We start from the raw sequence: 22,847 nt of genomic DNA, 5'->3' as shown, positions 1-22,847 counted from the left end.
TTGCTACTGTCATTTCACCAGTTTGTTTATATTCTAAGCGGAAATTTTGTCGGACGTTTTGTATAAAATTTATCGAATTTTCAAAAAATAAAAATGCCGTTTCTCAAAATCCAATGAATGTGGATAGAATAAAACCGTTATCCCACTCAATCTCATCGTACATGGTTGATAGCCAACTCGGTGCTATGCGCCTTGTCGGCTATCAGCTCATGTACGACTCGATTTCGTGGAATAACTTAAATATATAGTGTACCTATAGTCTGCGATTCGCACTTGAAATGAACACATGACAGACATTTTATTTGTAAAATACATTTAATCCCTAAGTATTTGGGGGGGAAAAAAATGGAACCAAAACTATATAAAATCAGGTGAACCAGGACAGAGATCAGAGTGAGAGTCATCATTGGGTCCCGCTGAACGGAAAAACAAAAACTGTTTCAATGGAAGCTCAATTACAGATTCCATCATCCCTCATGTATTTCTTAACCGTTATCATCCAGCTGATGTCTGACGACTTCTATTGGCCTGCAAGGATCCCAAAGGCCTGGCTGGCTTTCACTCTAAACTCTGTCCTTTATTTAACAAAGTACCAGGAAAAAAAAAATGATATCACAATGCCTTTACATAGTCATTAGTACAATAATATATAGCTGTACATATTACAAGACATTTGATCAGCATATCAGCATAGGCATTAAGTGACAGTTACAGCTTGTATGTAGGAAACAATGTAAATGGTGTGCGCGCGCGTTGGGTTAAAATAAATGTAGATGACTGAAGGAGTGTATTACTTTTATGTAGTGAATATTATAAGTGTATTTCCTCAAGTGACAGCAGAGGAATTAACCAAAGATTATGAAGTGTCAAGAAACGAGTGTTTTTGCTCTTAAAAATGTATTTGGGCGACACCTTGTGGAGAGAAGAGGTACAGTTACTGGCAGTGGCAGTGAGGTTTACTCCTAAATACTAGATTTTTTTTTTTCCAATAGGCTTTACTATCAGCACATCAAACACACACTCACACCACAGCCTTACAGTACACTCAGCAGACTGATTTTGTTATGCTTTGACACTGTTAAACAACCCCCAGCATGTCAGAAGATTTGGCAAAGGAGTTACTATGAAGAAAAACTCTTATCGCCCCCCCACCTTTTTTTTCTTTTTTTTCTTTATTTTAAAAGCACAGCATTCCATCAAATGGATACAGAGTACAATATACGAGGAAAAAATTCCACTAGGAATCAACAGGACATACTAGATAATGCAGTCTCAGTTTCTGAAGGACAGGAGATTCTATCAATAAGGCTGGGAGGTGCATATAAAAGCTTTGGCTTGGGTTAGTCAGAGCATAAGGGTGGCTTGGGGTCAGAGGTCAGAGGAACTCCAGTGATCGAGGCATACCTACGCGAATCATTTTACTGGTTTCCAACATTCCTCAGCGGACAACATGCGGGCAAACGTTAGTCACGGCGTTAGCATTAGAGGACATATTTTATTTTATTTCTAAAGACGACTTGCTAGGATTTCAGAGCACGGTCATGCTTGCAACGGTTATGGTTCTAGCCGTTGGCTGGCCTGCAACGTATGGCACGAAGGAAGCCAAGGCTACATGGCATTACATATTTAGGCTACACCAAGGTACAAGAATGAAACTTCAGTATTCATGTTTTAAGGTCTGACCTTCTTTATTTTTCACTAATACTGTTTCTTAGTGGTTGACTTTGAGAAAAACGTATAAGCACATTCAGAAAAGAAGGTCCATAGGGCTATTCGATTACAATATCCATGCTGGAAAGCCAAATGGCTGCAAATATATACAGTTTTTTTTTTTTTAAACATACATAAGAAATGAATAAAGTCTTACGTACATAATAAAAGAATCCAAAAGCAATAGTAATTATTCTTACTTTTAACATTACTACAGAAAACAGAACGTAAATGGCCAATGTGTTTTACATATCCAATTTGATTTTAAATTATGTACGTGTGTGTGTGTATGTATGTATAAGCATCTAATAATTCTGTCCAAGTTTGCCACTGTCTACGTAGTCAATGTCACCACAAGAATGCACATGCAGCATACACAACTGCAGACAGTGACAAAGTATATATACACAAAAGAAAAACACCAGAGAATAAAATCATTTGTTCCTTAAGACAAAATAACTACATAAGGAAATTAGGGTAGATACAAAAATTAAACAGGAGAATAAGTTTTCCTTCAATTTCATTGGCTGGTATCTCCAGATGCCACACACCAACAACCTGCTTCACCCAGTTGTCTTTCAGTATACAGGGCTGTTTCGGATTCCGCAGCAGAGCACCATGCTGAAGATCATCTCGAAGATCTTTAGATATTTAAAAAAAAATAATAATAATTATAATCATTCAATATAGAAAGGCTCACAAAGGCAGACTAGCATGGACAATTAGATCATAGTAAAACTTTCCTCATGAGTAATATTAATGCTTAAAAAAAAAAGGTTGCAAATCTTGTACAGCTTTTATACATGTTAAAGTGCATATCACGGGTAAATTCAGGTGCAAGATCAATGTAATTCTCCTATTTTATATTAAACTTTGGTCAAATATCGGTCACATTTTGTGCAATTTTTTTTTCCTTGCACAATACCAGAAAAATTCAGTTGAAATCAAGCCATTTGAGACAAATTGGTTTGGATTTCCTGGGAAACATTGATTTTCGGGGCGGCACGGTGGTGTAGTGGTTAGCGCTGTCGCCTCACAGCAAGAAGGTCCGGGTTCGAGCCCCGTGGCCGGCGAGGGCCTTTCTGTGTGGAGTTTGCATGTTCTCCCCGTGTCCGTGTGGGTTTCCTCCGGGTGCTCCGGTTTCCCCCACAGTCCAAAGACATGCAGGTTAGGTTAACTGGTGACTCTAAATTGACCGTAGGTGTGAATGAGAGTGTGAATGGTTGTCTGTGTCTATGTGTCAGCCCTGTGATGACCTGGCGACTTGTCCAGGGTGTACCCCGCCTTTCGCCCGTAGTCGGCTGGGATAGGCTCCAGCTTGCCTGCGACCCTGTAGAACAGGATAAAGCGGCTACAGATAATGAGATGACATTGATTTTCGTGACGTCGCGTGCGGGACGCCTCCCTCTGAATCCTACGTCAGCACTGGTTTGTTTATGAGAAAACCTAGTGGTTTTCTGTAAATTTCTTCGTTATCGCGCAATTATTAAAATGGTTAACAGATGTATCGTAGGAGGGTGTAGCAACACCAATCTTGATGGGATTAGTACCCATTGTTTTCCAAAAGACCGGACAACGAGAGAGAAATGGGAGCGCTTGGTCTACACAGGCTGTGCACTGAAACCGTACAAAGCTCGCGCAGCCTGCTGGCGCTTCCGCAGATAACGTCACGAATCTGGCTCCAGACTCCCTTGGGATTTTTTTCAGACGCGTTTTGTTATTTTATTTTTTTCTGCTTTAGACAGATGGCCTTGTGCAAAATTACCCTTCTGGATGAGTGTGTAAAGGGACATTAGAGCTGTGCAATATATCGTATTTTTATCACGATATCGATATTGGTGTCAAACGATATCAAAATTCATAATATCGATATGAAACGATTTTTTGTCATTTGTCGAAAGGGACGTGCACAATATTTCTACAATGGCAATAAAACAACAATAACATTGACGTGACAGTAAGGTAAAACAAACCCTTCTGTCCCCTAAGGCACACCGTAGCCTTGCATACGTCATCCATTCTACTCCCGCGATATCTCCGCAACAGTAAAAAATCAGTTCTTCTGTTTTCATACGTGTCGGGTGATTTGATATATTGATTTCTTAATATGTTGTTTGATTTGCTTGCTAATAGTTATAATAATACAATTAACATATATTTACATCATATTTTTGGATGTGGGACTGGGTAATGTAAAAATGGCATCTACGGAAGAAAACAAGCACAACAATATTAGCACATATCCAGCTTGCTAGCTGTGTTAGATGTGTTAAACCGTGTGGATTTAAGTGGAATAATTGCGAGTCGTCCTGTGGTCAAGGCAGCGTTTTAAGGTAAGGCAATTTGGTTATTAATGTTGCCCGCCGCGGCATGTTGGGTTCATTTGATTTTGACTTGTGCATCTGCAGCTAGCATCATGCTTTGAAGTAGGTTCTGCTAAGGACGGGTTTATTGCGCGATGTAGACGGACTCAGATGTAATTACATTGTTTTTAAAATTCCGTGCGCTTAAAACGGTGTCCCCCTGCTAATCATGTAGCCCTAATCATGTGTTGCTTTTACTTTTCTTAATGGCGAGTGAAATATCTCTGCAAATGGTATTTCAATGCTGACATGCCAAAAAGATAGCGGTGTCCACATTTGGAAGATGAAGGAAGAGAAGCCTATTTTCATGTATGTTAATTCTTAAGGACTTGTCTCTATATTGTGCGTGTTTAATGTTGGTGTCTTAACAACACACAAGCTTACGTTGTTGTGTGTGTGTATGAGAGAGATTTTATCCTTGGCTGGCTATGAGCCAGTGTGGACGTTACGCAGTAATCACTGGTAATGCCAGCGCTGGCTCCATCCTCTGTGATCGGAAATGTTGAGTGAGGAGAACGTGAGCCTTGTGCAGGCTATAGGACCTATGCAAAGTACGCGCTTGCACAGTAAATAGTTTAAGTAAAAGGCGTTTCAGGGTACAACGGGAAGGGTTGACAGGTAGCCTATGAGGCCTGTACTATAAAAATGTGGCCCGGTGCCTCAGGTGTTGATGATCAGGGCTTTAAAAAAAGGTGTATAAATATCGTTTTAAAAATCGCGATATCGATATTTACTGAAAAAATCGTGATATTGATTTTTTCCAATATCGAGCAGCCCTAAGGGACATACAAAAAAAAAAAAAAATTGGTCCAGAATATGCACTTTAAACAACAGCCGGCTTTCCACCATCATCCGACAGCTACCCACCCAGGGAGGATGAATGTTAATAGGTGCTTCCTCCGAAATACTACATCTTTTCAAACTGCTGCATCACAGGGCAGAGGAAAGTATCTACCATCTTCCTCAGAGGAAAGTGCCATCTGCCTCATGCATGAACACTCAGATTCTCATGACTGGCGAGTGTTGAACACCATCCCTCCTACCCTGAGAGCACCGGATGGCTGTGGCATCATATCATATGATTTCTCAACCTTTACCTTCACACCATAAACCCTCACCAAATTCTATAACCTACGACTCGAGTAAAGAAAATGACTTTTACATCATCGATCCAGACTCGTGTAGAAAACGGAGTCACAAACAAATATTCAAGTGAGCCTGAGCTAAGAAGCACATTTTTATTACATCGATTAGCTTAGTAACACTTTTTTTGCATTTCAAAGGCTGCTGATCTCAACTCACTCCGAATGAGTCCTTTTAAGACGTGTGATTTTTGTTTGCGACAGCAAAGTCAGGCTGAAAATCACTCACCATGATGACAGCAACAACCAAAGCGGCAATGCCAATCAGGTAGATCTTTTCACTGAAGAGCTCTTTGATTTTGGAGTGACAGTTCTGCGGAAGAACACACAGGTTTGGTCAGACACATGAATTGTTCCGATAAACACGGACAAGTCCAGAGACTTACAGGATGATCATTTTAAAGTGTATGTAAAGCTTTAAAATGAATATCATTAGTAACAACCGAAATTAATTAATAAAGCAGAGGAAAAATAATATTTTATCATCAAGCACAAAACTAAATTGATAAATCGCGGTTTCCGGATCCCGGAAAAAGGCAGCCTCGCCCCAGGGCTAATCTCGCATGAAATCACACATTGAACCCTGATTATCTGGGTAATTTCGGTTCATGTGACTCCGTGCTTGTTTACTCGCTGAAATTGGATATTGCTGTTGGAATCTTCCAAAAATAACAATGGCGCTCAAATAAATGCTGGAGAAACTGCGGCTCATACACTGGCAATCAGATCCACATACTTTAGTTATGCCTGAAACGGTCTGGGAGGAGGTGTTTGAAACAAAGTATTTGGTGGAAATAATCCAATGGACCCAATGGTGGCTCTACTAGGTCCACTACCAAGAGGCACTGAAGGAAGAGCCAAAAAAAAAATAATCTCTCTTACAAATACTGCTAGCAACAGCAATTAAATGCATTACAGTAAGGTGGTTGAAGCCTGACCCTCAAACATACAATATGTGCACGGAAAAAATAAAGGAAATATATCAAATGGAACAAATAACATTCCCTGAGACTTCAAAAAGATATATTTCACTAGAAAGTGGAGCCCTACCATGGGTATACTGTTATAGTGAGGAACCCATACAATATGAATCCGATCTATATTATTAATCTGATTTTTTTTTAATTCTATTTCTTTTATCTTTCGTTTTATTTTATATTTTTCTTTGTCATTATAGTCTCCGTCTCCTTTGTTGTATCATAATTGCTACCATGTGTATTGACAAACAGCAGTTATGATTAATATGATTCTGTTAGGGCTGTAACGATACACCCAACTCACGATTCGATTCGTATCGCAATTTTTGACCCATGATTCGATACGCCCACGATTTTTTTTTAAATGTTTTTTTAAAGTAGTAAATTTGACTTAACATTTACTTACTTAAACTATTTAACAAATAATTCAGACCACTGCAGAGAATGAGTAATATGTATGCAAAAATGAACAAATGTATATCCAAAGATTGTTTTATTTCTCAAAATAATACTGTTGAGCCGGAAGCTCTGTTTTTTTCGGTTCTGAAAAAGTCATTTTTCCAAATCGTGTAAATCCGTTAAGATTTTTTTTGGGGGGGTGGCTCTCTCACTCTCATAGGGCCAATGATTTTCTGTGATCGCGGAAAACAGATGGAAATTACAGAATTTTTATGGTGAAACATTGCTCGCGTGTCAAAATGTAACTGCCGCAGAAGGCTTCCGCCCAAGCAGACATGCCTTCAGTGTTGCCAGATATTGCTAACGTTTTCCACCCCAAAATATGTTCAAAACCTGCCAAAAAGCACCTAAACCTGCCCAATCTGGCAACACTGCATGCCTTTCCGGTCAAGTGATTGTGATTGGCTTGTGGCACACCTAGCCAGCCAATGAGCTGCTTGTTTACAGATTCGCTCCCCGCGTCGCAACCAGAATGGCGACCGCTTAAAAGAAATGAATGCTCTGCCAGTGGCGAGTGTGGACGTTGCGTGACTCGCAGAAGATTGTCGCAGGTCGGCGAAAAAACAACTTACTAATAGATATAAAAAAATAAAAGTAATTTAAGCAAGTTTAAAATGTAATTTAAATAAAAAGTAAAGTATTCATAAATTGAAGTTTGGAAGCGCCTCTGTTTTTGGGCTGAGGAGAAGTTTGAAAGGGTGTACCGCGATTCTGCCTTCTTGTATCGCGATACGGATCGTGGCTCTGCGTATCGCGATTTCGATTTGCATATCGTTACAGCCCTAGTATACATGATTTTGAATGAAACTGAAATAAAAACCAAGTTAAAAAAAAATAACGATGGGAAAGCACTGCGTTGTGTTTGGATGTTCAAATTCATATACAAGAGGACATTCAGTTCACAAGTTTCTGAGAAATTACACTTATCTAAAGCGACTGGGTGAAGTTTGTGCAAACGAAGCACGCAGATTTCATGTCGCCTACGAATAATAAATCTGATTCATCAAGTGTTCACCACCACCACCAGAACGACCACATGGGAATTACTGGAGCAAAAAGAAACCCATTTATTTAATAAATTACATTTGATCGGACATATGGACAGTTTGTCGATTCCCCCATTATCGCACCAGACGCAGGATTATGAGCAACACTTACACACTCCCGACATCCGATCTCATCATATCTGATGCACTTTAACAGGAAGAAAAACGCGTACGATCATTAATTATTAACTGAAATGTGTTAAATGCTCTCAGATTGCAATACAGCAAGACTCGATTTGTTTTTAGTTTTGTTCAGGAAAACATGATGAAAGGTAACCACCGCGTTCTGTACATCTCTCTCTCCATCCATCTCACACATGCTACAGAGAAAGACTGTCGTGAACTGGCAGTTTCTTGTCTTGGGGGCTTGAAAAGATAACCATTTACTCCAGAATATCCTTAATGATCATTTGCCCCTTAATCAGACACAAGAATTCTTTCCAATTCTTTCCAAAACGTGATTCCATATCGGGACTGGTCTCACCAATGCTGTGCACATGAATGAAATTGATACCCGAATTGTTACACGCGTGATGTCCCGCACCCCTTTGCGATCTTCCGGTTCAGTCTCGGCAGATTCTGTGAAAATCGGTTGATCTTATTGATTTTCCATCAATTTATGGCCTTTTGGATCAGCTATGGTTCAAAAACACACGGTCAATCAACATAATCAGTGTTGCTTTGTACAGGGGAGAGAAAAGGAGAGGGAGGAATGAATGAATGAATGAATGAATGAATGAATAGGGTGGTTGAGGGGCATTACGTTCACTTTAAAGTGCCATTCAACCAATGGCTGTATTCTTTGGCACAAAATACAATATATTTTATGACAACATGACTAGACAGAGAAATCTTTTAGCTTCAAAATGATATATCAAACATAATTTGACAACAAGTATATTAATTTTGCGACCAAAGTCACCTACCCTTTTAATTTCCGCGCGGTAGTGAAACGTGAGGTCATCGGCAGGTTCCCCTTCTTGTGTACCACATGTCGGTCTATTTTTAGACCAGGAAACCCCCAAAGTGAGAGAGTCATTTCTCCTCGTATATGGGGGCCAAAAAAATTGCGAAAAATTTTGAGTTAATCTTTCAGTTAGCTAGATTTATTGGTATTAGCTAGATTTATTGGTATTATTTTTATCGCGTTCTATCCGCCATTGCTGATAATCTGTGCCACGTCACACGTCACGTGGTACACAAGAAGGGGAACCTGCCGATGACATCACGCGCGGAAATTAAAAGGGTAGGTGACTTTGGTCGCAAAATTAATATAGTTGTCAAAAAATTGTGTTTGATATATCATTTTGAAGCTAAAAGATTTCTCTATCTAGTGATACCATTTATACATGTTGTCAAAATATATTGTATTTTATGCCAAAGAATACATCCAATGGTGGAATGGCACTTTAAGAAAAGACCTAAGGCCTAAAGAATAAATTGTGTATGGATAAATTTATTAGTTCTTATGTTTAAAATCTTTATTTTTCTGTAAAGCTGCTTTGTGACAATGCCGATTGTTAAACGTGCTAAACAAAATACAGACTTGACTTGGTTAGGGCTTACCTGATTGACGGCCAGGCTATCCTTTTTAGGGCACAGATCAGTCAACCAGCCAGTCAAAGCAGAGTTAATCCCACTCTTGCCACAGCATTGCAGCTGAAAGGCAGAGAAACAGCACGTTTTATATAGAAAAAGGTCAACGTGTCACACCGTTAAAAACCAATCCAACCATGCAAGGACTGGCCAGCACAAGAAGCGTTAGAGTCAAATATTATATCTTGTAACAGCTTGAGAAATAAATGCTTCAGACAAAACAAAGATGGTGATTCCTTTATTAGAGATGCTCATTTTTAATAAAATTGTGCGCACGTGTCCGAGTTGTGTTAAATACTGCTGGAAGTACAGCATCAAAATAACGAGTGCTGCTTTTAGTTTTCTTAAAGCCACTAAATGAAGCAAAAACCAAATGAAATCTCAAAATCTTACTGTGAGATCATGATACCACCCACCCCCCCTTTTGTATAATTACAAACTGACTGGAAGCAGCTAATTGATGTTAAAATCTTGAAGGATTTTAAATGTTTCTTTCCTCCTTTGTTTTATAAGGTGTTTGTGTGTTTAATTTTAGCTCTTACACTGAAAAATATTTTTGTAGACAATAAAATAAATGCAATACTACCGTTCTGCTGGCAGTTTGTTAGCAAACCTGTACACTGGATTTATTCTATCCACCATTCACTGGATTTGAGCAAATCGCATGCTCTGATTGGCTACTCTACTACTAGGCTATCAGCTCATATATCGCAAGGATAGAAAAACAAAATGGCAGAGCACATCAAGTCAGGTACATCACTATCAAGTATTTAAAAGAAACAGAAATAACAGAGTATAGCTCCCCCACACACAAATATCTCCTGCTCCACACTCCAGCCCAGTCAGTGGCAGTAATGCACCAACTGCCAAAAAAAAACCCAAAAGAACAACAAAATGGCAGAGCGTGTTGCTAAACCAACCGAGGACGAAATACAAACTACTTGAAAACAAAACCTCAAAAAATAAAAAAAGGCAACAAAATATGGAATAAAAGTATTCGATGGGAAGAACATATCTTTTTATTTTTCAAGAATTATTATAGCATTTTTCACAAACAGTTACTGTTACTTCACCGGTTCGTTTACATTCCAAGTGTAAATGATTTTGTTGGACATTTTGTAGAGTTTTTATTTATCAAATTAGCAAAAAATAAAAATGCTCCGTTTCTCAAAATCCAGTGACTGAGTGGAACAAGATTTATATCCACAATCTTGTACATGGCTTATAGCCAACTCAGCGCTACGCGCCTCGTCAGCTATCAGCTCATGTACAACTTCATTTTATGGAATAACTTAAATACATAATGCATCATAGAACATCTGAGAATTAATAACCATATATTTACATTTTTGTCAAAAATCAACCCTGAATTATCTCTCATGCAACAGATTACGTGTATATACAACCCCGATTCCAAAAAAGTTGGGACAAAGTACACATTGTAAATAAAAAGGGAATGCAATAATTTACAAATCTCAAAAACCGATATTGTATTCACAATAGAACATAGACAACATATCAAATGTCGAAAGTGAGACATTTTGAAATTTCATGCCAAATTGGCTCATTTGAAATTTCATGACAGCAACACATCTCAAAAAAGTTGGGACAGGGGCAATAAGAGGCTGGAAAAGTTAAAGGTACAAAAAAGGAACAGCTGGAGGACCAAATTGCAACTCATTAGGTCAATTGGCAATAGGTCATTAACATGACTGGGTATAAAAAGAGCATCTTGGAGTGGCAGCGGCTCTCAGAAGTAAAGATGGGAAGAGGATCACCAATCCACCTAATTCTGCGCCGACAAATAGTGGAGCAATATCAGAAAGGAGTTCGACAGTGTAAAATTGCAAAGAGTTTGAACATATCATCTACAGTGCATAATATCATCAAAAGATTCAGAGAATCTGGAAGAACCTCTGTGCGTAAGGGTCAAGGCTGGAAAAACATACTGGGTGCCCGTGATCTTCGGGCCCTTAGACGGCACTGCATCACATACAGGCATGCTTCTGTATTGGAAATCACAAAATGGGCTCAGGAATATTTCCAGAGAACATTATCTGTGAACACAATTCACCGTGCCATCCACCGTTGCCAGCTAAAACTCTATAGTTCAAAGAAGAAGCCGTATCTAAACATGATCCAGAAGCGCAGACGTCTTCTCTGGGCCAAGGCTCATTTAAAATGGACTGTGGCAAAGTGGAAAACTGTTCTGTGGTCAGACGAATCAAAATTTGAAGTTCTTTATGGAAATCAGGGACGCCGTGTCATTCGGACTAAAGAGGAGAAGGACGATTCAAGTTATCAGCGCTCAGTTCAGAAGCCTGCATCTCTGATGGTATGGGGTTGCATTAGTGCGTGTGGTATGGGCAGCTTACACATCTGGAAAGACCCATCAATGCTGAAAGGTATATCCAGGTTCTAGAGCAACATATGCTCCCATCCAGACGGCGTCTCTTTCAGGGAAGACCTTGCGTTTTCCAACGTGACAATGCCAAACCACATAGTGCATCAATTTCAGCATCATGGCTGCGTAGAAGAAGGGTCCGGGTACTGAACTGGCCAGCCTGCAGTTCAGCTCTTTCACCCATAGAAAACATTTGGCGCATCATAAAGCAGAAGATACGACAAAAAAGACCCAAGACAGTTGAGCAACTAGAATCCTACATTAGACAAGAATGGGTTAACATTCCTATCCCTAAACTTGAGCAACTTGTCTCCTCAGTCCCCAGACGTTTACAGACTGTTGTAAAAAGAAAAGGGGATGTCTCAGTGGTAAACATGGCCTTGTCCCAACTTTGAGAGGTGTTGTTGTCATGAAATTTAAAATCACCTAATTTTTCTCTTTAAATGATACATTTTCTCAGTTTAAACATTTGATGTGTCATCTATGTTCTATTCTGAACAAAATATGGAATTTTGAAACTTCCACATCATTGCATTCCGTTTTTATTTACAACTTGTACTTTGTCCCAACTTTTTTGGAATCGGGGTTGTATATAAAAAGCAGAGGTGGACAAAGTACCCAACTTCATTACTTAAGTCAAAGTACAGATCCCACTGGTTAAATGCTACTCTGATACAAGTGAAAGTTGTACAGTCAATTTTTTACTTAAAGTATTGAAGTACTTGCTTTTAAAAACACATTTTCTGTCAATGCATCGTTGTATTATTGCCACAATGCTAACAAAACCCAATGCCGTTACCAAAGACAGAAATGTGAATCCACAAAACGAACGCATGCTGTGCCATCATGGTGGTTTAACTTTAAACTAGCTAGTCAGTGAAACTCCACCTGACATGCTAGCAAACACTTTTCAAACTCGAAATCATATTGGGTCGCTAAATATTACTAGAAAAGAAAGATTTCTACATTCTGTTTATTTGGCAAGATTACGCTAAAACATTTCTGAAAGCACTTCAGAGAAGTTAACATTAGTCATGTTGGCGTAACTCCGTTTTTACATGCTAACGAACAGTGTCCAGTTAACTAGCTGTGTGTTAACGTTAGCCGTGGACAAGGCTACTGCAACTTGGCGGGCAAATCCATAGAAAGTCATTTGACTAACCAGACTGCACAGCTATTACAACGTTATCGCTAGCTCGAAAAGCACAGACAACTTCGTTGCAAGCTTTCTCTTGGAAAGAGACATTTACAGACCTCAATATGCTTCCGCAGGTTGGATGGCGAGTTTTTGTAGGCTGTGATGTGGGTCATTTTAGGCAAACAAAGCAAACATTTAAAACGAAACAAATCTTTAATCCTTTCAGAAAACTGAAACATGGGTTCATGGCTGTGTGCATTCTCCAGAAGAACCGACTCCTTCCATTCTGCCATCAACTGATCATATTCAAATAATACTGCTGAGAAGTTACTGAACTTGATTTTATACAGTCGATGGATGAGACCTGACCCTAGTGATTACTGATAGTCTGTCCCAGTGTCACCTGTCAGAAAACCAATCACGTTTTAGAAAAGAACAGAACAAAACGTCCACTTTCAAAGCTGCTTCATAGTAACGAGTAACTTGACAGAAATGTAGTGGAGTGAAAAGTACGAGATTTGTCTTTCAAATGTAGTGAAGTTAAAGTCAGAAGCTTCCAAAAAAAAGTACAGATACTCAAAAAAGTGTACTTAAGTACACTACTCCGGTAAATGTACTTCATTACTGTCCACCTCTGATAAAAAGTAGAGTACAACATGATTAACGTGGTGTATAAAATACGTGACCGGTTTGGTAAACTCACAGTCTCGTGGAAGACCTTCAGTACAGCAGCCGCAGCTTCTCTCTTCTCGCCGGGGCTCAGCTGAGAGCCTTGGTCATACACGGTGTCATAGAAGCCGATCACATCTTTAGAAATCTGAAAGCAGTGAAGGGTCATGATTCAGTATATCTGCTGGCAAGCTGCTGTCTGCGAGTGTAAAGTGAACATAGCAGGGATGTGCATTCCAACAAGTGTGTGGAATCATGTTTCAATCTGGACATGTCTAGTTTAGTTTAATGGCTTCATCACAAATTTACAATAAAATACTGAGAAACTGAAAGGCCCAAAAAACGTCACGTACATCTACCAAAGAAAAACTAAACTGAGAGGTGTGATGGGGAAAGGAACAGAACTTTCGTCCTAATTGCGACCCAACTCCTACTTACTAAAAGGATACGATTTACTATAGAAAAACTATTAGGAGATAGGAAAATGTATACATTACTTTAACAAAGCAGCAATTAACGATGGAGGCAAAAATATTCATAACTAATTAAGTTATCACGCTGAGAAAATGTAAGAAGGCACGTAGGTTAACACGTTCTCAGTGTTGCACTTACAAGTAGAAAAACTGGCTATGTACACACACGCACACACATATATTAGGGCTGTAACGATACACCCAACTCACGATTCGAATCGCGATTTTTGACCCACGATTCGATACGCCCACGATTTTTTTTAAAATGTTTTTTTAAAGTAGTAAATTTGACTTAACATTTACTTACTTACATTAACTATTTAATAACAAATAATTCAGACCACTGCAGAGAATGAGTAATATGTATGCAAAAATGAACAAATGTATATCCAAAGACTGTTTTATTTCTCAAAATAATACCGTTGAGCCGGAAGCTCTGTTTTTTTCGGTTCTGAAAAAGTCATTTTTCCAAATCGTGTAAATCCGTTAAGATTTTTTTTTGGGGGGTGGCTCTCTCACCATCTCACTCTCATAGGGCCAATGATTTTCTGTGATTGCGGAAAACAGATGGAAATTACAGAATTTTTATGGTGAAACATTGCTCGCGTGTCAAAATGTAACTGCCGCAGAAGGCTTCCGCCCAAGCAGACACGCCTTCAGTGTTGCCAGATATTGCTAACGTTTTCCACCCCAAAATATGTTCAAAACCAGCCAAAAAGCACCTAAACCCGCCCAATCTGGCAACACTGCATGCCTTTCCGGTCAAGTGATTGTGATTGGCTTGTGGCACACCTAGCCAGCCAATGAGCTGCTTGTTTACAGATTCGCTCCCCGCGTTGCAACCAGAATGGCGACCGCTTAAAAGAAACGAATGCTCTGCCAGTGGCGAGTGTGGACGTTGCGTGACTCGCAGAAGATTGTCGCAGGTCGGCGAAAAAACGACTTACTAATAGATATAAAAAAATAAAAGTAATTTAAGTAAGTTTAAAATGTAATTTAAATAAAAAGTAAAGTATTCATAAATTGAAGTTTGGAAGCGCCTCTGTTTTTGGGCTGAGGAGAAGTTTGAAAGGGTGTACCGCGATTCTGCCTTCTTGTATCGCGATACGGATCGTGGCTCTGCGTATCGCGATTTCGATACGCATATCGTTACAGCCCTAATATCTATCTATCTATCTATATATATATATATATATATATATATATATATATATATATATATATCTCATCTCATCATCTCTAGCCGCTTTATCCTTCTACAGGGTCGCAGGCAAGCTGGAGCCTATCCCAGCTGACTACGGGCGAGAGGCGGGGTACACCCTGGACAAGTCGCCAGGACATCACAGGGCTGACACATAGACACAGACAACCATTCACACTTACGGTCAATTTAGAGTCACCAGTTAACCTAACCTGCATGTCTTTGGACTGTGGGGGAAACCAGAGCACCCGGAGGAAACCCACACAGACACGGGGAGAACATGCAAACTCCACACAGAAAGGCCCTCGCCGGCCGCGGGGCTCGAACCCAGGACCTTCTTGCTGTGAAGCGACAGCGCTAACCACTACACCACCGTGCCACCCATATATATATATATATATATATATATATATATATATATATATATATATATATAAAAAAAAAAACAATATTTAGTTTTCATAGTCATCAATACAAGACAATCTCCTCAATAGTATTGGAAAAAAACAACCCAAAAGACAACAAAAGATATAAACAAACAGAAACAGAGCCTGTGTGAGATTGTATTAGTAAATGTTACTGACATCTGCTTAAACATGTCTTCCCTTATATATGTCAACCATTTCCCACATCTTTTTATATAAACATCTTTCATTTTCAACTTACATGTGAGATGCTCCATCACCAATATATCATCTATGATTGTCATCCACTGTTTGTAACTTGGAGTGTCAGACTTAAGCCAATTCTTAGTAATAGTCTTCTTCCCAGCCACCAAAAGAATCCTGACCAAATATTGGTCACTTTCATGCACCGTGCCCTCCAAATGACCCAGGTACAAAACAAGACAGGATTTAGGTATCATATATCCCAAAACATCACCGAGAACCGAGTGAATATTCCCCCAGAAGGGTTGCATTTTTGCGCAATTCCAAAAAATGTGTGCATGATCTGGATCCATGTGGTTGCATAATCTCCAACATGGCTGTTGAACATTTATCTGTTTACTTTTAATTTTAGGTGTAATAAAGTACCGAATTAGATTCTTCCAACTGAATTCCCTCCTGGAATCTCCTCACCCAGCTCTCTTTCCCATTTGACTTTAACATATAAATGTTGAATCTGTTCTAGAAGCCATCAAATATTCATACAGAACCGCCACAGCCTTTGGAATAGCTTGGCTATAAGCTTGTACAAGTAGCTTGATGATGGGATGCATTTTATCCTCAGTCGTTTTAATACTTTTGATATTATAATCCCTCATTTGTAGATATCTAAATAAGTCCTGATTCGTTAGATCATGTGTATTCTTTAGTTCTTGAAAGCTTTTCATTTCACCTCTTAATAGTTGTACATATAGCTGTAATTCCTTTTTCTGCCCAATATTTAAATCTAACATTTTCCTGGTACAAATTTGTCATCATATGCAATCCATTTTAATAGTCCAATTTCCTTCCCTATTTTTAATCGTTTCACTGTGGAATACCACATATCTAAAGTAAAGGATATCACTGGGTTAAAATTATGCTCATCTTTAATACAAGTGGGGATTTCTGTTTCACCAATACTTATTTGAATTGGGTATTTAAATGCAGACATTTCAATATCTTTCCATCTAGCTACATATCCCTCATCACACCAGTAAATCAGTTGACGCAGTTGTGCAGAAAGAAAATATTCTTTTAGATTTGGGAGTGCCATTCCCCCTCTGTCTTTAGATAACTGTAGTGTGGTGTAGCGTACTCTGGGCCGTTTACCTCCCCATACAAATCTTGATATGCACTTATCCCATTTAATAAATTGGTCTTTAGATATATCTACAGGCAAAGATACGAACAAATATAGCAGACGTAGTAGGATGTTCATTTTTACCACATTTATCCTGTCATTTAATCCCAGTGGGTAAGTGAACCATCGGTCAATATCTGCCCTTATGTTTTTGTTAATGTGTTCATAGTTACTACTACACTAAGTAACTTTAAAAACGCACATTGATAAAACTTGCTGAATTCATGCTGAGTTTATCTCAAGAAGAAAAGAAATATATCACAATGGAAAAATAACTTCGTTCCGCCCGAATAAGTTCCAAATCTGTGCTCAAATCAGAATTTAAGGGAGTTGTACTCAATAACGTACAATATGACTCGGGTAGTCAATGACATGGACAGGCTTTAATTTTCAAACAAATTTTGCATACACTGTACACACACAATCTTGCCTATAAATACCCGGGGGAAATGATAGGAAAATTGTCATTATTGAAGATGCCACGCCTAAGCCAAAATCAACGTGAACAGGCCATCGGGATGTTGCGTGCCGGAAGTACACAGACAGAGGTCGCCCGGCACTTCGGTGTTCATCGTTCGACCATTTCCCGTTTGAGTCAGCGTTACAGACAGACAGGGAGCACCAGGGATCGTCCACGCCCTGGTCAGCCTCGAGTCACGACGCCAGTTCAGGATCAACACATCAGGCTAGCTCACCTCCGTGACAGATTCCTGACACCCTCAGTCACTGCTGCTGAGACCCCTGGACGACACAGACCCAGAATCTCCAGCATGACGGTCCGAACATGGACCAACTGTCACTTTTAATTTTTTTATTGAGAATTAATTCTTGAGTTTGACAATAAATGTCCTTTATCGATGTTTCAAGATGTGTGTGCATTACATACAATATCATAAATTTCAAATATATGCATGGATCTAAAGTGATATCGTGTTGAATTCCATTGTGCGTTTTTAAAGTTACTTAGTATATATAATTTGGAAAGATCTTTAGTCATGTTTATGCCCAAGTATTTAATTGATTTTGCTTCCCAGTTTATCTGCCATTCCCCAAGTTCTTGGTTTGGTGAACAGTTATGGTGATGATACACGGGGCAACTTTTTGGGCAATGTTGCCGAGCAATGTTGCCGGGCAATTGCGTTTTGACTCTTTTCTATTGAGATTGGGCAACATTGTTTCTTTCTGAATGGTTTTGATAATCTCTAGCAACTTTTTGAGATAAGCCAATCAGAACGCGAGTATCGAGTCACGTGACCTCCGGTGAGGTTCGGATCAGAAATTTCAAACAAATATGGCGGCCGCTCAGTGTCAGTGGAGTGAAGAGATGGAGAGACTCCTCATCTGTTTTTACGCCGGTAAGTTGTTATTTTAATATTCTATATGGAGGAATTTACCTCACCAAAGCTCTAAAAAACAACAGACAGCTTGATTAAATGGTCACAGCAAAAATTAAGACATCGATTTTTTTTTAGCTAACTGTAAACTGCCGTTGCTAACTGTTGTTGCCCATTGTTAGTTGCCCTGTGTCTCACCTAGTTGCCCGTTGCCAGCAACATTGCTCGGCAACATTGCCCAAAAAGTTGCCCCGTGTATCATCACCATTAAACATGAGGATTTGAGTTTTCAATATATTTACTTTATACCCTGAATAAAAACCAAATTTGTCAAGAGTTTGTGTAAGCTGCTTAAATGAATTCAGAAAAGCTGGCTATATTTACTAAAATAATTTTTATACAATTCATTTCTCACCTAGAGGACTGTAACATGTCTCGCTTCGATATATAAATATTAATTAGACTAGACTAGTCTTAAACTAAGTGTATTGATTGCTTTAATACTAGACAGCAACAAATTCCACAGTTCTGCACTTCTAATAAAGTATGAATTCCTATAGTAATCCTGTTTGTGTAAATAAATTGTCATTGTTGGGGTCATAATTACGCATTCTATAACGCGGCTCAAACGTAGCTCAGTAATTCTTAATGTCAGTAGAAATAAGCCCCTTTCAGGACTGATCTACTAAAGATATTTCCCTATGATCTTCTAGAGGCAATAGGTTAAGTTTAGACAGTCTCTCATTATAAAAGTCATGTTCTGGGGATAGTTCAGTATAAATTTAGTTGCTCTTCTCTAAACGTTCTCCAAGAGTGCACGATGCTTGATAACATAAGGTGACCACAAACCGCTACCATATCCGAGCTTTGGCTGGACCAGCGCACAACGTCCATAATGGAAAATGCATTTAGTGTGTATTGCGAGTATATTTCCTCCTCACCCGGTCTTTGTTAAGAAATCCCCAGATACCGGCAGCAACCTCACAGGCAAACAGGATGACCAGGCAGGTGAAGAACTAAGGAGGAGAGAAATCAGAGTGATCCTTAAAACTTGCAAGCAAATCTCTCACAGCCATGCTATTCATGAGAACAAATAAACCTTGAATGATCTATTGCTTCTATACAGTCGAGATTACTTCACATTTCCATTTTTAATATGACCCATAAAGGAAATTCCACCAAGATAGTTAGGGTGTTCACACGGCACATATTTGCATCGATGCTGAACCGATGTATTTTGTTGCGATATATCTTACACCGGTGTAAATTTTGCGCAGCGTTCACACGTCACAACCCTGCTTACTAGAGAGAAGCGTGTTAGCACCGGTGCAGCCCCACTTGCGGTCACACGGCAGTTTCTGCAACCGTGTTATAGTAGCAAAAACTTTATTACTATCATTTCCTTTGATAGTAATAAAGTTTTGATATTTCCTTTTATTACTATCATTTCCTATCATTATTACTATCATTTCCGATAGTAATAATGCGGAAATGAAATATGCGCATGCGTGAAAATGTACTTCTTTTTCCCGGTTGTCATGGCATCACCAAGCGCCGGGAAAACAACGTGGATGAAGACACCAGTGTTGCCAGATATTGCTGACGTTTTCCATCCCAAAATATGTTCAAATCCGTCAAAATGCACTTAAAACTGCCAAATCTGGCAACACTGGAAGACACGCAGTTCTGTTGTTGTTGATATTCGCCATTTTGGAAGCACAAAATACCAGGATGCAAGTTATGCAATGCCCGTATGTAATCAACTCTCCTCACGCGTAGCGAGTCTACCCCTGTAGCGTTCAGACGTCCCATTTTATATCGGTGCTGCCCCGCAAACTAGCATTTACTCTGGAGTAAATTTCTTAAACCACCTCCCGAGCAGGGTTAGATTTGCACCGGTTTAAGCAGCTTTCAGGGGCTACACCGGTATAACTTTGTACCGTGTGAACGCTCTACCGGGGCAGCCCCGGTGCTACACCGGAGTAAAAGTTGCCGTGTGAACACCCCTAGTATCAGTCATGTTAATCTCGAACAGGTTAATAATAATAAACAATTGCCTAGCCTGCAATTTATTGGCTGTTCCAGCAGCTCTATTAATCACCTCCTCAACAAAAGCCGCTATAGGATTAGAATTTTTCTTCTAACACAACATTATTTCACTTAAAAATTAAACATGCAGTTTTTCTGATTTTTACAGTGCAGTCTTTGCCCAGGTTCCTTTGACGCTAGTTCACCGGAGAATGAAGGAATATTGCATTTGTCTACCATCTTGTGGCAAGGATGCCTAAAATGTGTGAAAATAGTATCATAAAGTAGTACATGACAAATTTACTTTTGAGTTCAAGCAATGCTGAAAAATACCAGTTGTACGTCGTCCATCTGCGTGCTAAACCTCACCAAAGTAGGCTACAGAATGTAAACTGCATGTTGCTTGTGTGTTGTACGGTATGTAATGTGGTATACAAATAGGCTACGTTCACACTGCAGGCTGAAGTGACTCAAATCCGATCTTTTCGCCCATATGTGACCTGTATCCGATCTTTTATTGACAATATGAACAACACAGATCCGATTTTTTCAAATCCGACCCAGGCCGTTTGGATATGTGGTCCTAATTCCGATTCCTATCCGCTCTTTTCATATGCGACTTCAGTCTGAACCGCCAGGTCGCATTCATCCGACTTACACGTCATCAACAAGCCACAAACGTCACTATTCTGCGCTGAAGTAGGCGGCGGGTCTCTCAAAAAAAAGTTACAACAACATGGCGGATAATCACGGGTGCAGATAGAGGGGGGGACTCGTCCCACCCAGATTTAAATTCACCTCGCTCGGTCCCCCCCACTTATAGGGAGGAAAAAACGTCTATGCTGTCTTTCTTTGCATAAGGCAAACCTCACGGAAAAATCAAAAGACTAATTACCATTCGGTTTATTGAGGTGCACGGCAGTGTATACATAGTTGCAACAACTCATAAAACAAAGACTGATATTCGGTTGGTTGAGCTGCGCAGACTGCACAGGTTGCGAGCTCGAGCTTGGTTGCTATGGAAACCCACAACAAGTTTGACAGGCATATCGGGGTTGGTTTACTGGCAGCTTTGTCCCCCCCTAGTTTTTTGTCCCCCCCCAGTTCAAAAAACGTATCCGTGCCCCTGCGCATGACATCAATGCGAGGGACGCTTCAGGCTGTGAAGGTTCTGAATCTTCTCAATGGAAGGACGCAGAGGTTAGGGAGCTGATTTCCATTTGGGGGGATGCAGCTATTCAAGCTAGATTGGATGGGTCATACCGCAACCGGGCAGTTTTACTTCCGTAAACACTGGCCATGCTCACTGCGTGTGACGTCGTATCCTGCAATGCGCATGCGGAACACTTTTAGGTCGCTTTTCGTTCATACTGAGGATCACATACAAGTCGCATACATTTGTTAATGTGAACAACCTCACAAAAAAATCGGATTTCACAAAAAAATCGGAATTGAGCATTAAGCCTTGCAGTGTGAACGTAGCGATAGATGCGATTTTGAACAAGCGTCCTTTTTTTTTTTAAATTATAGTGTGCATGCAAAGAAATAACTCTCAGGGGGGAAAAAAAAAAAAAAAAAAGGCACATACAGTATGTGGGTATCAAACATGACATTTTCATGACCACCAGCCAACAACGGCATAGGTTTAAAGATAATATATTAACAAGAACCGTGGTTAATTGATTGGTCATCAATTAAAAATCAAGTGTGTGCTGGCAGCAACAATAGCAATATAATTTAACTTTTATATGTGATATTTAGTTGTCTGTCAAAGAGATCATCTGTATGTTGTTGCTCATACAGAAATAATTTAAGAAGTTGTATTCAGTTGAGTAAAATAGCTTATTTACATTCAGGGCTTTCCACAAGCGCCGGCTGCCGGCCATACAGCCGACTACACAATTAAGTCCAGCCGGCTACTTTAATGACCATTTTTGTAGCCCACAGGGTCTAAATATTAATTTTTGATTTTAATAAAATGAAATGTTTATCTAACGGACTGAATAATGTCAAACTGAACCGCACTCATTTAAGTTGTGATTCGCGCTGTTTGTACCGATAATAACCACAAATTCCCCGCCGACTTCGTTGATCAGGGGAGAGTAACTCATCCGCGGCCCCGACATGCGGTGTGCGCGCGCACTCAGCGGAGGCAGTAGTGTGTCGGAGGGAACAGAAGCAGAGATAACGCTTATTTTGTCTCCGGTAAACCAGTCTTCTCTCGTTCAATTAAGTGCTGGCATCAAAAGACACCAAAATGAAACCAAACTGAGTGGTTGGAGTGTATTTTCATACACAAATGGAGAAATGTTCGCTGAGTGTGTAATTGTGTAGCCACCACTGCAGACCGTTCTCGTTGTTAATTCATAGCATGCTCAGCTGCGTGAATGTGTCATGTACCGAAAATAAGAGATTTACAAGCCAGGAACGCCTCATGATGCAATATGTGAGCTTGTATAGCCTATTACTGATTATTTTCGGTGCGCAAATCAGTTTTCATTCGTGCGTTAGCGTCTGGC

The 22,847-nt window shown here is 39.6% G+C and overlaps 1 protein-coding gene across 1 annotated transcript in view; it reads right to left on the bottom strand.

Annotated features, from left to right (window-relative positions):
- Positions 1-296: 296 nt before the first annotated feature.
- cd81a (CD81 molecule a) overlaps positions 297-22,847 on the bottom strand; it is a 107,333-nt gene continuing 84,782 nt past the window's right edge. Inside the window, exons 4-8 of the mRNA XM_060911771.1 lie at positions 19,242-19,316; positions 13,539-13,652; positions 9,264-9,356; positions 5,445-5,528; positions 297-2,351 (exon numbers count right to left, since the gene is read on the bottom strand). Of these exons, the coding sequence (XP_060767754.1) occupies positions 2,289-2,351; positions 5,445-5,528; positions 9,264-9,356; positions 13,539-13,652; positions 19,242-19,316 (429 nt within the window). The 3' untranslated portion in view covers positions 297-2,288. The remainder of the gene's footprint in view (positions 2,352-5,444; positions 5,529-9,263; positions 9,357-13,538; positions 13,653-19,241; positions 19,317-22,847) is intronic.

Source organism: Neoarius graeffei, chromosome 27 (assembly GCF_027579695.1).
Source record: "Neoarius graeffei isolate fNeoGra1 chromosome 27, fNeoGra1.pri, whole genome shotgun sequence".
Taxonomy (NCBI): Eukaryota; Metazoa; Chordata; class Actinopteri; order Siluriformes; family Ariidae; genus Neoarius; species Neoarius graeffei.
Note: the sequence above shows the minus strand (reverse complement) of the source record. Positions and strands in the feature narration are given on the sequence as shown.